This window comes from Lepisosteus platostomus, chromosome 6 (genome assembly GCF_059453375.1).
Source record: "Lepisosteus platostomus isolate fLepPlt1 chromosome 6, fLepPlt1.hap1, whole genome shotgun sequence".
Classification (NCBI taxonomy): Eukaryota; Metazoa; Chordata; class Actinopteri; order Semionotiformes; family Lepisosteidae; genus Lepisosteus; species Lepisosteus platostomus.
This window is the reverse complement of record NC_142616.1, coordinates 54,231,502-54,248,454: the sequence shown is the minus strand read 5'-3', so window position 1 is coordinate 54,248,454 and position 16,953 is coordinate 54,231,502. Positions and strand designations below refer to the sequence as shown.

The window sequence follows — 16,953 nt, the reverse complement described above, 5'->3', positions numbered from 1 at the left end:
CATCTGGAACTATGCAAAAACTTAGTGGAAAGCAGACAGCATTTGGAAATGAATGTACTGTAGGAGAGAAGGCGAACACACCCATGAACCCAGGGCACATTTATCAAATCTCTATATGCTGTATAAGCAGCCCTTATTCTAACCACCCATATCTTGGCCATTTCTTCGTTCCCCTACTTCCACAAAGCAGGAATTCTAAACTCAAGTGCCACAGTGCTGCTTGAAAATTTGTGAACCCCTATTGTAGTTTTCTTTAACTGTTACATTTTTACTATACTATTCTTGTTTAATCAAAACTAGTCTTTACAAAAGAAACTGTTTATATCCACAAATTCTATACATTGTTTAAAGACACTGATACATTTAATAAAAAAATAAATAGGTAAAGTAGAATTAGTGCATGTGCAAAAGTACATCAATCACAAAATTCATTGGCTCAGTCAACAAGGTAAGTATAACCTAGTGTTAAAATAGTTGGGTATCAAATTATCCAGTCAAAGAGCAAATCACCAGGACAAGGTTGGAGGTCCTCTAATATATAAAGAAACCTAGATAATTTAGTCTTAAACATACAGGTTAGTGTAATACAGAATGCCACGATCCAGAGAAACCTCATATGGCTTCAGGAAGATTGTTGTAAGTGCTCAACAGTCTAGAAGGGGGTCATAAAATCCTACTCTCTACAGTTAGACAGCTAGTCTAACAATGTAAAAAAATTAAGAACACTGTGCCTCTACCTACAGTAGATGTAGATGTTCGTCAAAACTATCCCACAGAGCAACAAAGAAAACTCATATACTGTAGGATGTTTAAAAGAATTCCAGGTCCACAACCAAGGATCTCCAGGCCTTTCCTGCTGCAGCTGATGTCTATGTGGATACCTCAGCCATATCACCCTGCAACTCACAACTAGCAACCCACTGAAGCTAAGCAGGTGTGAGCCTGGTCAGTACCTGGATGGGAGACCTCCTGGGAAAAACTAAGGTTGCTGCTGGAAGAGGTGTTAGTGGGGCAGAGGTGCAGGGGGCGCTCACCCTGCAGTCCATGTGGGTCCTAATGCCCCAGTATAGTGACGGGGACACTATACTGTATACAGGCGCCGTCCATCGGATGAGACGTAAAACCGAGGTCCTGACTCTCTGTAGTCATTAAAAATCCCAGGGCGTTTCTCGAAAAGAGTAGGGGTGTAACCCCGGCGTCCTGGCCAAATTTCCCATTGGCCCTTACCAATCATGGCCTCCTAATAATCTCCCTCTATGAATTGACTACATTACTCTGCTCTCCTCCCCACTGATAGCTGATGTGTGGTGAGCGTTCTGGCACACTATGGCTGCCGTCGCATCATCCAGGTGGATGCTGCACATTGGTGGTGGTGGAGGGGAGTCCCCATTACCTGTAAAAGCGCTTTGAGTGAAGTTTCCAGAAAAGCGCTATATAAGTGTAAGCAATTATTATTATTATTATACCTCATCAATACAACTCAAGCTGAATAGCAATGGCATTCTAGGATAGTAGGCAGGAGGAGAAAACCTTTACTCTCTACAAAGAACATAGCTGCTCACTGAAAGTTTGCAAAAGACCATCTACATGATCCTGTAGAATTTTGAAAGAATAAAGAAAATTCTCTGGACAGATGAGTCTAAAATTGATCTTTTTGGCCATAACAAAAAATGCCATTTGTCAAAAACCTACCTCCAAAACAACCTTATCCCCATAAGCATGGTGGTGGGAGTTTCATGGTTTGGGGCTGCTTATCTGCCCATGGACCTGGATGACTTACCGTCATTGAAGGAACTATGAAGTCAGATTCATACCAAAATATTATGGAGGAGAATATAGGGCACTTTGTCCAAGTTGAGCCAAAAAATGGTCCTCCTGCATGACAATGACCCAAAATCATTCCAACAAATCTACCAAAGGATGGATTAAGAAGAATAAATTTCATGTTACTGAATGGCTGAGTCAAAGTCTAGATTTCAACCCAATAGAAATGTTGTGGCAAGACATGAAGAGGAATGTTCATGCAAGACAGCCAACAAATCTGGAGCAGATGAACCAGTTTTGAAAGGAAGAATGGGCAGAAATTCCTCAAAGCAGCTGTGAGACACTACAGTAGATTAGTAACTATAGGAAACTTTGGCTGCTGTTATTACTGCTAAAGAATGTGCTATTTTTGTACACAGGGATCTTTGAGTTTCTGTTAAATAAACTTGTTTTCCTTCATTAATAATGACACAGTATATATTTTATTCAGGTTGTCTACATTAAATATTTGAGTTCGGATAAAAGATTTTTTAAAATATTTGTCTGAAATGTGAAAGTTTTCAAGCAGCACTGTATCTGACACATAACTAATAACTCATATTCAGTAACATGCCTCTGCCTACTTCATTATGCTCCCAACTAGACTGGGTGGAGCTCGCCTGTTCCAGCGGTCAATGTCTTAAGCTAAAAGTACACAAAAGAAAACAGTCAATGACATGAATGAAAATAGAATGATCTTGTTGACTTCTACAGTACTTGCAATTATCTCCTTTCTAATTAACATCTACGCTAATTCAGCGGTCCAAGCCAGGCAAAGGGAATTTGACTCATAGATCTGAGAAAACCATGACAGGCCTGGTTATTTGGGGACCTCTCTTTGAAGAAAGACGAGAAACAGCTACAGCCGTAGATTCACTTTGTTAATGTTTTTACAATATGTTGTGAGCAGAGGTTGTGCTCACCAAACCAAAGCAGAGGTTGTGAACACAGTCATGTCAGATATTAAGTTCTGCCATCATCAATGCAAACACACATTATTTCTCAATAGGGCTGTGTACTAATCTCTTCCGAAATGGATGATTCTTATCTTTCCCTTCAGTTGGAGATTTAGAGCAGAATTTTTAGGCCTTTGATATTCTACTTTGCATTCATTACCTTTGAGCTCAGCATTATTTCTGCAGTGAGAAAACACTGATATACAAAGGAAAAAAAAAACTGAACTTCTCTGATGCACTCTTTGAAAGCAGAAGTAACTTACACAGTTAGTCATTCTGTAGCACTCAATGGAAACAGAAATACTTACACTAATATGAGCAATTTTAAATTATTCTGCAAATTATTACGCAGATTAATTTTGACAGGAACTTCCTTTCTGACTCATATTTTGAATTAATGTTCTTGTCATGTTTTGTTTTCCAAAACAAGTTTGTTTCAAAACAAAGGCTTTTAGGTCAAATTCTTCAGAAAAGTAAAATATAGGTAGAGACTAATTTATCATAATAAAACTAAACCTATTTGGCAAGTAGGTCAAGCATTTTAGCAGAATATCTTTAACTCCAAAAAATTTTGCTGAAATTACCTGAGGGAAAATCCTGCAAAGATCAGTCCTATAAATTCAGATAAATTATCTATGGTTTGCCTGTTTAACTGCTGGGGAGATAGTCATCTGAGTGCCTATGTTGTGGAAGAACGTGCCTTTTATTCGTAACAAGCTTAGCACATTAAGTCAAAACAAAAGACCACAAAAAACTCAACGCCTGCATCTCACCACCCACCACTCAAAGTTGCATGGAATTTACATTAACAACATAAGTAAATGATTATACAGTTTGTAGACTTAATTAATAGGTCACATTTATACACAAAATATAGCAATCTTTTACTCTTTCACTAGAGGATGCATTTTTTCATTCATGCTGACAATTCTAAGGCATTTATGCATCATAATGACAGTTCATTTTACAAGAAAATGTTGCTTGCTGAATAATCAATGAGAATATGCATATTCTCTGTATGTGGCACGTGTCCAAAAGCTTTGATGGCTGTCTTGAGAGTTTATGAAAGATAAAAGTTCAGCAATATGCTCCTATGCAACCCTCTTCCGTACCATTTTTGTTGGCCCCCTATTTCTGTTTAGATTCAATTTAACATCCTTACCACATACATTCCTGGGCTTTAAGGCATGTCCTTCTGTGACAGGCTAAAATGTGTGAATATTTTTGGTCTTAAATATAGAACATCTCAGATGCAGCTATTCAAAATGTGCGTAAGGTGTGTTGTACTGCGTTGATTCGGCATGTCAACTCATACTGCGAAACTAATCTTCACTGCCCAAGAAGATCGATAGCACTTGTGGTGTGTTAGACGTTAGCGCCATTTAATCTGTTTTAGTACTTCTTTAAATTCACTTAATATAAATTATTAATACAGAGTCACTAATGGGAAATTTGGAAGCTGAAAATAAATGTAACTGAAGTATAGTAACATTTCTGAACATAATTAACCATATTAATTTATGAATATATATATTCTGAAAATAGTTGGTAGTGGCAGCTGAAAATAAAAATAAGGGACACAGCAGTATTCTAATTTCTTCATAAACATTTTCTTCATCAAATTATTTAACTTGGTCACTTGCTGTGGCTATTTTGAGAAAGATCTGACATTTTTGTTTTAACGTAATTTCCTTTGATCACTTGCAAAGCTCAAACTAAAGTTAAAAACTAAAAAAATAATAAACAACATATACTTGAACAAACATATGTTATATAAGTTAATAATTTTCTGGAAGGTTTCATTCTGCATTTTTTATTCATATTGTTTTATTTTAAAATACTTTGGGTTGATTTGGTTTCACTCGCTCTGCAAGCAATTATAGCAAATAATTTTAATTATTTTTTTATATTTTTATATATTAATAATGCTTCTTTGCAGTATCATTATATATGTATTAATACATACGGTGCCATGAAAAAGTATTGTAAAAGTACTGATTTCCTCTTAGACAAAATCTATTATTAGATAAAGGGAACCTGAGTGAACAAATAACACTTTTTTATTATTATTATTTCATTTATTTAATAAACAAAGTTATCCAACACCCATATCCCCTGTGTGAAAAAGTAATTACACTTAATAACTGGTTGCGCTACCTTTAGCTGCAATAACTGCAACCAAACTCTTTTTGGAATTTTAGCCCACTCTTATTTTTTCACTCAGGTTCCCTTTATCTAATATTAGATTTTGGTTGAAGACCTGAAAACATTCAGTGTCAAAACTTTGCAATAATAGAGGGAATCAGGATGGGGCAAAAAATACTTTTTCACGGCACTGTATTATAGAAATACATATTGTATATACTGTATACTGATGGAAAAAATAAACACAACACCTCCTCCTCCACACTCTAGTCCTCCTGTCTGCTTGGAACAGGCTGAAGAGTGACTCATCCGTGAAGAGGACCTAATAGAAAATGAAACACTTGTAGTTTTTAATTTAGCTCATTCAAACAGAATGTTGTTTTTTGATGTTCTAATTTGGTGACAGAGAACAAAAAACAGGTGAAACAGTCTGTAGTGGAAAAATAACTGAGAAAAGCTTACAAATGTCCAGATGCTTCATTCTAACATTACTATACTGTATATAAACTGATCATTTAAAACAGAACAAACACATTACAATGTGTTCTCACCATAAACATTTATGATGTTTCTTCAGATGGAAATTGGATTTACAGCATCACCTAGTAGTTTTAAAGAGCTGTCCTGTTTCATATTATTTGAAAAAACAAAAGCAGCAGAGGCGAGTTGTTGGGTATGCTGTCTGACGCCTCACTCATTTTAAATGGCTGCATCTGTACATTGACTTGACTGACTATTGAATTTACTTCTTCAGATTGAATGGTGAAACACAAAACAAGTGGACACTTGAAAATAAAGGGTGAGAGCTTTTAAATTTAAGAATAGGAAGCACTTTGTTACACAAAAAGCTGTGAGAGTATGTAACAAGCTACTAAGCCGGGTTGTAGAAGATGATCCACTGGCTTCTTTAAAAAAAATGGCAGGATGAAATCCTTGGATCATTTAGCCACTAGCAGCTAAACAAGCTAGATACACCCAATGTCCTCATGTTGTTTGTAAACTTTATTATGTTCTACCTGGCTTTTTTTTTACTATGCCTTACCTACCACAAGTTCCATATTTCTCCAAATGTACTCCATTGTCCTCTCTGCTCATCACCTTTTGAACATTTACTGTAGCTGTTCTTACTTTTCACTATTCAGCCTCTTGTGTTGTACAGTCTTTTTATATGCACCCATGTTGTGAATCTAGAGACTATTATTCATGAAAGAACTTAATGACTTAAGAGGGGAGCTTAATTTCATATTTATATACAGTAACATCTTTATCTTAGCGGGGGTCTTAATTTTCATCTTACCATTAAAACGTCTAGGGAGGAAACTTAAGTCTTCCTCGACAGAAATTCTTCGATGATTGGGGTGAGGTTTTGCACTTACAAGTACATGACAATGTACTCTAATTCTTCTCCAACTGTTATTTTTATTTTATTTTTAAATTAGTAGCTTGTTTCAGTTTTATGTTCTCTGATGCTGGATTGCTTTTATCTCAAATATGATTTCAAATTATGACTGTCTCATTTAATTTTTATTTTACATCAAAAGACGGCATACTCATTTTTAACTTCTTTTACTGTAATGGTTTCTTTGACTAATTTGGTTATTCCAAATATCCAAATATAACAAAATGTAACTGTGATAAGGAAGACCATTAGTTGATATGTTTAACTTTATGCTGCTTGGCTTTAAGAACAACCTGCTGACCATGCTGATGAGGAAGGTGGAACCCCCATGACAAATCTAAAGGTTTCTGCATTAGTGGTGCATGGTGAAGGGTGTTAACTGATTAATGTTGGTCTATAGACCTCTGTTAATATCATAGAGAGCTGGTTATTGGTGGGAATTGGTGTTTGTCCTTCTGATATTCACTTCATTAAGACCTAACAGAAAACAATCCAACAACTTAGCATTTCCAAGTGAACATGTTTACAACTAATGAAGCTTTGTTATTCAAACATCAGTAAAATAAAGTGGGTGCCTGTCTATTTCATTCCTGTAAGTCATTTGACAAATTTGTATATGACCAAGTAGTGTATGTTACAGTTTCTGACATTACATTTTCTATTTAAAACAAGCTTTACAGTAATATATTAGTCTTGTAACCTTGTTACACACTCCCAGCTCAGAAAGAGGTACACAGAAACTATTTGTGTTTCTGATTCAAAAATAATACTGGAATGTCCATTGTTATTGGGACATTTGGTAACCCTAAATGCTGATTTCAGCTCCTTTTAATTTTTTTTAATGAACAAAAGACTGTCCTCTACAACAAAAAACTCAATTACTGTACATTTATATATAATTTGCTCTGAGAAAATATTGGTATCTTTTCAGATTCCACTTTCAAACGTAATGAAATAGTTCCTAGGGGTGGTGTTAGCTTCTGCAGTATCCTAGCAACATATCAAATTATAGTACAATCTATGTTGTGAAACTGAGCAACAGACTAAAGAGCTTTGATGTTCTCCAAGTTAAGCAAAGCACTTAGAAAAGCTTAGCTAAGCAGTAGTAAGCCTTAAAAACAGAATTTCAATAATCAGATAAAGACCCAGAAACCTTGACCATGTTCTGATGCCTAATAAGGTCCACTCGGGATCAGACTCTACCTTTAAATTGTATTAAACATCCATGTACTGTACTTAATTAAAATGCATTTGTTACATTGAATGTTGCCATTATATTGTGTGGCATTCTATCACTTTACATTGTCTATGCTTGCACTATTAATGTTTGAAGGTGCTTTGGATAAAAGCATAAGCATACTAATAATAACATCATAAAAATACATTTGCTCACAGCAGTGACTATGGGCCGAGTGATGGGTTTTTTTCACTTTTGAGACTTCAGTTCAGACAATCGTCAACAGAGAATATATGGGTTCCTATTTGTGTTCCATTGATCATGACAATTGATCATGACATTGATCTGTCTAAAAAGGTATAATGTATCTCTCTCTTAGATCAGATCAGAAGTCATTAGCAAGGTCATTTTTGATCCTTTATTAGAGCATTTCTGATATTATGTATGTTACCAAATAAGCATGACTATCCTACTATACCTAGTTTCATTATAGGGTTATAAGCAATTTTATATTTGACAAAAAGGAGGTCAAAGGTCTTATATGGCTCCCACAACCAATAATCTTTATTCACTTGTGGATTATGAAGGACATACTCAATACGTCTACATCTTGTGAGCGAGATAACATTGTGCACTGACTTTGAGAGAGCACTGTGAAAAATATGATAGTGGCCAATGAAATCAAAATGTAATTACTTTGACCACTGATAACAGCAGCCAAATGTTTAACATGTTTTATAGTGTTTTTCCTGAGCTGCTATCATTGGCTTCATGTGCACAAAAACAGAAGGCTGATGTGTAATGAAAATTACAAAAATGGTTTGTAGGAGCTTCAACTTTTGAATCTCTTTAGTGCCCTTCATAAAGCTCCACAGTTAAGTTTCGAAGTTACTTCTGTGACCTTGCTCCAACCCAATCATCTGTGACAAGCATACTAATTGCATATCATTTAATACTGTCTGAAACAGGGTTAGAATGACCATACAGTACCTGTAGTTAATGTTGTTTCTCATTTATTCTCAATGAGGCCCATTAATATTCAAGAAGGCTACTCTTAAATTTGGTTTAATTATTCATGAACAACAATGTCACATGTAAACAGATACCAGGCACTGCCCTGGCTTGTGTTTGCTTACACCTATTGCTCTTATTTTATTCATTCATGGGGTGCATTCAAGTTGCCTTTGTATCTAAAGTACTTAATATTCCTAAGGCAATTTTCTCATCCCACTGAAAGCATGCTTTTGTTTGATAGCACGGTACACGTTTTGAAAATACCATTAGTACTACATATCATCTTCTGGGTTTATTTTATTTTACTTCCAGCATCAGTATGCGAAAAGAAAAAAATTATCACAGTAAAACTGGAAATAGATTTTTTTTATAGATACAAAGATCAAGTTCTGGGGCATATACTGTAGCTCCATATATGTGATTAAATACTGAAGAAGAAGTATTGCAGTAATGAATTAATAGTTCAGAAAACAAAAGCATGTCAGACAGATAGAATTTCAGGCTGAATAATCCAAGAGTATTACTAAATTCAGGACGCAGGTATAAGGATAAGGATAAAAATGAAAAAAAAAAAAAACAGAACAAAGCACCAGAGAGTTTTACCAAGGTTTAGTGCTACCAATCAGAAATAAACATTTTACTTTTGGAGACACATTAAAATACAATGTTTCATACATTGATCAGCTGCTGACACAAAGCACTTACAGAGTCATCAGTGAGATTTGTTCTGAAATACTAAATTGCATTCTCAGCTTATTTGTTCCAGCTGATGTCAACTAAACAGGAGCCCCAAGGCATTGTCTCTGTAAGATAAGACATCCCCTTCACTGGGCTCTCGATGGAAAATGTCCCCGCTATGAAGATGAATTACACAGCGGGTGACATGAGCTCTGTTCTCTCAAAAACAACCAGGAATGTGGTAATGTGCTATTAATTGTGAACATGGTGACTTTTTACAGCACCTCTCGATGATATATATGAGCTTTGTGATTAATGTTTATCCTTTAAGTGATTGTTTTGAATAGACATATGTTTTTTTCTGCTCTGCATAACAAAGCACTGACGTTTTAGAAGTCACAGAGTTCAAGATAAATTTAATATTCCTCTAAAGTCTTGACTACATTAAGCAGCAGGATTGGAAATCTCACTCTCAGTTTCCAAGGCTTTTAATTTTGATTAAAGACTCTATAATCTGTGTCACATCTCCACAATACAAGACACATGAAAGTATGTATATGCTATGGAATTAATGTTTTTTGGTATATGCGATTGTTACAATGGATCGTTCTTGTGTCAACCTAAAACATTTTTCTAAACAGCAGTCTAGTAATGCACATATTTATAATAATGAAATATAGGGGAGCAGCTTAGAGCAGTGTCCCAAATCCCAAGTAAGAGACTTTTATCCTTTTGCAAGGCATGTCACCTGAACTGCTCCAGTAAAATAGTAAAATAGATGCAAATTTAAGTTGCTTTGGATAAAAACAACAGCCTAATTAGAAGTTACAAATTCTAAATTCTAAAGTCTAAATTCAGAATATATCATTACTATGTTAGCATATCATATGTATTGGTTTAATGCCAATTACTCTTCTTGAGCTCTGTTTGTATAACCAGACCTTTTGATAGCTATGAATTTGCAAGGTCTGTTTGAATTAAAAACTGTTAACAGTCCACACAGCATTATCAATATCTGTTTTATTTTGAGGTAACTGAAGCAATAGTGCAGTGGGATAAATTGGTGTGAGTTTGAGAATAATTGCTCAAAGGAGTGAAGGTTCCAGACACAAACCAGGTGGCACATGTGAAAAGCACATTGAAGTGCGTTTCAGACTAAGAACAGCAAGTGCATCTTTACACAAAGGGCGGTGTTAGTATGGCTGTCATGTTGTTCAAGCCAGTACTCTTTCAAGAAACATCTGGATTGTTCCTTAGGTCAATTAACTACTGACTATCAAAGGAGCTAGATGTGCTGAATGGTTTTCACTTATTTATAGCATTATATTAGAATAGCAAAGGAACAAGTAATAGGTTTATTCCATGCTGAAAAAAAGAAGAAAGAGAACACAACGTTTCTGCCATGGAGCCTTCTTCAGGTGTGAGAGAGACAGGGCAGTAGGCAAAGGTAAAGTAGAGGGAGAACAAAGGTTGGGAGGGAGGAGGAGTGAGAGGCAGGGGCAGGGGACAGAAAGAGAGGCCAGTCAAGAGGTGTGAAGTCAGAATGGGTGCAGAGGGGTATGAAATGAAACTTCCAATGAATGGAGAAAATTTAAAAGAACAGTAGTCTGTCGTTAAGAGAAGGGAGAATGTGTGATCCTAGCCGCAGAATAATTTTGGTTTCGATGGTCTTTCTGATGTATGAGTTCGGAAAAACTATGAGAACACAGACGGAGAGATTAGAGTGGTCGTGGCCGTCAGAGGTTAAATGAGAAACAATGGGCTTGGAGAGATCTTTAATCTTCACAGCCCTGACGTGTTCTCTGAAGTGGTCTCCGAGTCTCCTTCCTGTTTCTCCAATTTAGATGGCTGGGCATTTACTGCAAGAGATACAGTAAATAAGGTTTCTGGAGGTACAAGATGCTGTCTGGGTGATCCGGAATTGTCCTGAGGGGCCTTGAATGAGTGTGGTGGTGGATGTGTACTTGCAGGTGATACAGCGAGCTCTGTTGCAAGGGAAAGTGCCTGGTGTGGATGGTTGTTGAGGGCGGTCAAGGGAGCTGTGAACAAGGAGGTTACGCAGATTAGGTGGTCGGCGATATGAGATGATAGGGCGATCAGAAAATCCGGGGGGTGTTTTTGGCTCGGGCAAGGAAGAATATTGGCGGCAAGTGCCAATATTTTTGTCAGCTGGGTAGAAGAACGCTTCTTCGCTTCCTACACTGGCTATGTATAATATGGTGAGCTCACAACAGGAAATTCAACTAAACACTGACACTTGAACACTCTAAAAGTTACTTAAATTGAATGTGAAACAATGGTTATGGTCATATGAAATCACTGGTTTTAACTCAAAGTATATTTTTATTCTATGAAATCTATTATCACAAATATCTGTGAAATTGCCCAAAATTAAAATATACAGTATGTTCTACATATTATTCGCAAGATCCAAATACAAATTGCTTGACTGTAAAGCAACAATAACAATTTTGATTTTGCTGCCCCATTACTTTTGAAGGGCATTATATGTACTACTGTATTTACTCGAATGTTGAAAACAGGACAACTTGGATATCAATTGGGGATGTCAGCAAAACTGATCTGTTTTCTTTGTCAATGTCCAGCCTTTTAAAAGCTTCAATATAATGATTTTCATTTCAACATTTTTGCTTTCAGTTAAGTGGTCTATAATGGCAGAATGATAAAATCATACAAACAAAATCTATGCCTTCTTGAAACTCACTGTATCACCAATAAAATAAATCCCTGAAGTACAGTACATTCAGAATTTCAAAAAGAACAAAACAGAGGTCGACACGCATAACAACATTGGCATCCAATTTGAAGATGTATTCAGATTTCAAATACAGTCAGTAATTACATTATCTTAATTCATTCCTTTAAAAATTGCTTATAACATGAAAAATTAATATAACAGAAAATAAATTCCTATTATTATCCTATAATCTGAGAAGATATGAGAAAAGACGAATCTTGGCAATGCTTTATGAGAGCCCAACTTCTAAGAGTGAAAATCTGCTCATTAAAGAAAAATAAGTTTTAGGAATTACTATACTTTGTATAAAGGTAAACTTGCACAGTGCTGGCTCACACAGCGAAAGATTTATTATATATATATATTGTATTACTATACAAACTAGTAAAGGTGTGTTACAACTGTTCGTCTGTGTAATTTGGTTTCTAATGTTACAGTGTCATAAACAAGACGTTTGCGCATTTTCCTTTGTTGCTGCTCCTGTATAAGTTAATCACCTACAGTATATAAGAAAACACCTCAGAGTAAAACATACATATTTTCAGTGCACTTTTTGTTAGCTTACAGAAACAGAGATGTAACTACAAGTTATTAGTTTATATAAATATTTGAATTATTTCTTAAACAACTGTTATTTTCTCCTTAAATCAAATAGAAAAATGACAGCAAATGGGAGCTCACCGAAAAAAATGGGGATCCTCATTTTGTTAAAAAAAAATGTATCGTATTTCAGTTCAGAGGGGAAACAGAAGGGCAAAGAGACCAAAACGTTCAAAACAACTTTTTCCACTGTTGTTTCATCTAAAAAAATAATATATAAAACTGGTCTTAACTCCTTAAATTTACATATCTTGGTTTAAATTACTAATGAGTGGTGTACATTCTAAAATTGTTTTATCATTGTTTTATAAACTACTTTTATCACTCTGTGATAAACATTTTATTTTTAATAATTTTCCTCCATACTGTATGTGCTCTCTAATTTGAGTCAGTTAATATCGCTTGCTGTTGTAAAATCAATTAATAACAAATAGAATATATTAAGCACATCAAGAGATATTAATACAAAACTGGTACTGAGTCAACACTAGATGAATTCAGCATGTTTAAATTAGATAGTGACAGACACTATATTGGCTTCTGTCTGTTTGGGTGAGAACTAATCAGGTTTAAAACAAGAAACCTGCACGATTTGAACATATATAATATAAAGACAATACAAAGAATAAGGAAATCAAACAATCCTGAAAAACACAGTATAGTCCTGATCCAATACTCAATAAGGAAGAGAGGTATATTCAATTAAAGAAAAATAAACCTATTTTAAAAAATTACACTGGATTGATTTGCTACTGGTGTCATGAAGTGATTGGTAGTGACAGTAGTAGGAGGCATTTCATCAAAGCAAAGATAAAAACAATACTACTAATTATATAACCCTGCATTTAACTAATTATTTTCATTTACAGATTTATCAGCAACAAACCTAGTATGCAACTGAAGCATGATTAGTATCTCAATATTAGAGACAAAAGACCACTCTTTTATAAAAAATTCACAATCCTTCAAATCCCTTGACTTAAGTTGCATATTTAGCCAAATGGCAGAGCAACATTGGATATATACTATGATATCATTCTTGGGGCTATGCATTGAACTTTGCAAGCCCTACCCTTTCAGGCTGCTACAGTAGGCTATCCATCTGTCATGCTTTCTTAGGAAGAAAGACAGGTTTGGCATTTTCTCCCTTGGTGCACATTTTCATTTTGCATCCGTGCACCTATTAGGAAAACTGTGAACATATGTCCATGCACAGCAGTTTAGGTACCCTGCAAGACTAACAATTACTGTTGCCAGAAGACCCCCATTGGAAGGTAAAAGTGCTTGATGAATGCTCCAGCTGTGCACTGGGACAGTAATTCCAAGCTTTTGATCAGCTGATGTTAAAGTGTCTTGCAGCATCAGATTCCTGGATGGAAAACCAGTACCACTTACATATATTTTAATTATGCAGGGGATCAAAAACAAGATAAATAATGTAGGACAATGGCATGCATGTTTAAAACCCTAGAAATAGAGCTTTGTAACAATGAAATAAAATGTCATTAAAATAGGCAGCTGAATAATTGTAAGGCAATGATCATCTAACAGTGCAGTAAATGAAAATAATATCAGTTACAAACCCATAATTAAAAATAGTCAAATGGAAATAACAATAATCTAAAATGAAAAATGAAAATCTGAAGATAAATAACGATAATGTAAATCATTTCAAATTAAACAAATAGTTAGATGGGCATAATTTGAAAGTATTGAGCCATAATTAAATTGCACCCCCAGGTGGGTGCTGCATTTTAGTGGTGGATGAAGTGGATCCCCTCTTTTTCCCAGTCTTTTGAGATGAAAAGTATATAAATGCAAGGAATTATAAATGATAAAATCAATCCCCATAAAGGGGGGGCGGGTATGTTTGTGCTAAATACTGTACCTACAGTATGAGTCTGTCTCTTCTGCTCAAGGTTAGGGTACAAGATTTATATTTGCCTGGTATAACTTGTTAATAGAAGAACACCTGTGTTTTCAGATATTTTCATCTAGAATGTCCAATTCTTGCACTGCTTTGAACAGTTTAATATGGCAGAGTTTTGCATGAAACACTGTTTTACTGATCATTTTCTGCCTCTTCCTGGTGATGAAATCACTCAAATCTTGAAGTGAAAAAAGTAAAGGCCAGCATTCAGCAGGAATTGGACAACAGTTCCTAAAACTTAAATGTGATACCTGCAGCTAAATCTTTTCCCCGGATAACAAACGTTCTTACTCTAGAAAGAAAGACTTGTGGGGAAGAGCTATGACAAACAGCTTTACAACATATCCGCTGATGGAATTAATGTAATGTACTGTAATGTAATGATGGTAATAGTGAACAGAAAATGACCCATTCAAAAATCCTTCAGGCCTTGTGCCTGGTACCATATAATAATTAGATGCATTAAAAAATAAAATAAATTACCGCTCATTTTCTTGAAGTGCTTCGTTCCCTTTCCTCCATGTGATCATTCCTCTGGGAGACATTGTGGGTTTGCACTCAATGACAACTTCTCCTCCCTCTCTAACCAGAGTTTGTTTTTTCAAGACATTCTGTGAAAAATCTGGTGCTATTGCTGTGGAAGAAGAAAAGAAGGTTATACAATCTGGTCTGGCCTTCAGTCTTTATTGAACTGAAAAATCACAATTTGTACTAACAAATATGGGATTTGTTTCCCCTGGGGAACACTTGTCAGGGTATTACAACTTAAAACAACTTTAATCAGTGTTAAATCATTTAAGTGACTAAAAAAAACAGAGCAAAACAAGTTAAAACTATATGGAGTGTAAAAGATTATGCACACTAAGGTATGCAAAGAACTATTCATATTTGAACCCATTTATAATACCAATACCTTTTATGGAAATCTAAAACAAAACACAAATCTAAAGTGAGAGGAACTTCAGCAAAGATCTGTTAATGATATAATTACTAATATCCTCACATATATTAGGCTTCTTGTTTTATGCATTGTATTTAGAAAAACTGGCTTTCAAAGTGAGTCTTACAAATTACCAGCACTAAGCTGAAATGGCAAGATTGAAAACTGCAAGGTCTGCAGTCCTTAATTGCCACTGTCTTATTTCTTCTATGTGAAACATTGAATGAAAATGTCACATTCTTTTATTTTCACTGCCCAAATTAATTTTATCATTATAACTACCAGTAGTTCTACCTCTCTTCCCCTTTTAACAAGATCCTCAATTAGAACACATCCATAAGTCAATATACAGTAGTGTGACTGTAATTTTCTGCCTTCAGATTAACTGCAGGGGGATTGTGTACAGTACATAGTCGTGCTTTTTACAGAGAGAACTGTTCATTAAGAAGTTAAAAAAACAAAGAAATGGCAAATTTTGTGTTTAAATTCTTTTGCTCCGGTGAATCCACGCATGGGATGTATGAGAAGCTTTTAAACTTGCAAAATAAAACTACTAGTGGTATTGCATGCTTTTTTATCACCACTTTCATTTAAAATCCAGCTGTATTGAAGAACCTCGACTGGTTACTTCAAGAAGCCATTATCTTGTGAGAGGACAAGCATGGAACAGGCTTGCCTGCGACACAGAGAGATTGATTTCATTGTTCTTTAATTTTGCTGTGCAATCTAGCAACTTCTCAATAACACTGACAGTTTGCACAGTAAGAATGACAAAGCACATCCTGCATAGACAGGCTAGAATAGAACTGGTAAAATAAAGAAAAAAATCTATAGTCTTTGCAGACAAGAAACAAAGTCAAAATCATAAATACTAGCAAATATGTCCCATTCTTCTTACCCATCACTCTGAGTTCAGCACTGGTATGTTTCTCTCCATGCTTATTTTCAGCTATGCACTGGTACATCCCAGAATCAGACAAAGCCAGGCCAGTGATGGTTAGGACGCCATTCACCACTTGTATTCTTTCCTTGGAAAAAGACAGAAAAGTGTACCTTTACAAATGTATGAATTAATATATAGTTTCAAATCATGAAAATAAAGATTTGGGCTACAGCACTCATGGCTAATGACAGAATGAGGCAGCAGAGCAGTAAATGATCTTAATCAATTTAATCATGTACAGTGTAAGTTGCAGATAAAGCCATTCTATTTATTTTTCTTGTTGTTTAGACTCTCTTTTTTGATTCAGAAAGTGCAAGTAGAATGCAGACTAGCACAAAGCTATGCAGGAGAGCTGGGTCTATTGCCAGATTTCTAGGAATGCCAATTTGCTGATGTATCTTCTACCTGTCCTAAGGGAACGAGTTCAGCTTGGGGAAGAGAGACTATTGCAGTTACCATGCATTTTCCAGTCACATCTATAATGAAAATTGTAATTTGTGCCAAACTGTGTGCTACTTTTGTATATGGTCTGTGGATCACTTGCTTGGGAACGTCAATTCATTATTTCATTTTTTTTTTAAATAGGAGAGATCTGGCCCATGTCCCTGAG

The 16,953-nt window shown here is 35.4% G+C and overlaps 1 protein-coding gene across 5 annotated transcripts in view; it reads right to left on the bottom strand.

Annotated features, from left to right (window-relative positions):
- Window positions 1–16,953, bottom strand: part of LOC148661897 (contactin-4-like) — a 328,736-nt gene that overhangs the window by 42,720 nt on the left and 269,063 nt on the right. For all 5 annotated transcript variants that reach the window (XM_088636370.1, XM_088636368.1, XM_088636372.1 and 2 more), the window contains exons 10-11: window positions 16,299–16,428; window positions 14,944–15,094 (exon numbers count right to left, since the gene is read on the bottom strand). In XM_088636370.1, the coding sequence (XP_088492496.1) occupies window positions 14,944–15,094; window positions 16,299–16,428 (281 nt within the window). The remainder of the gene's footprint in view (window positions 1–14,943; window positions 15,095–16,298; window positions 16,429–16,953) is intronic.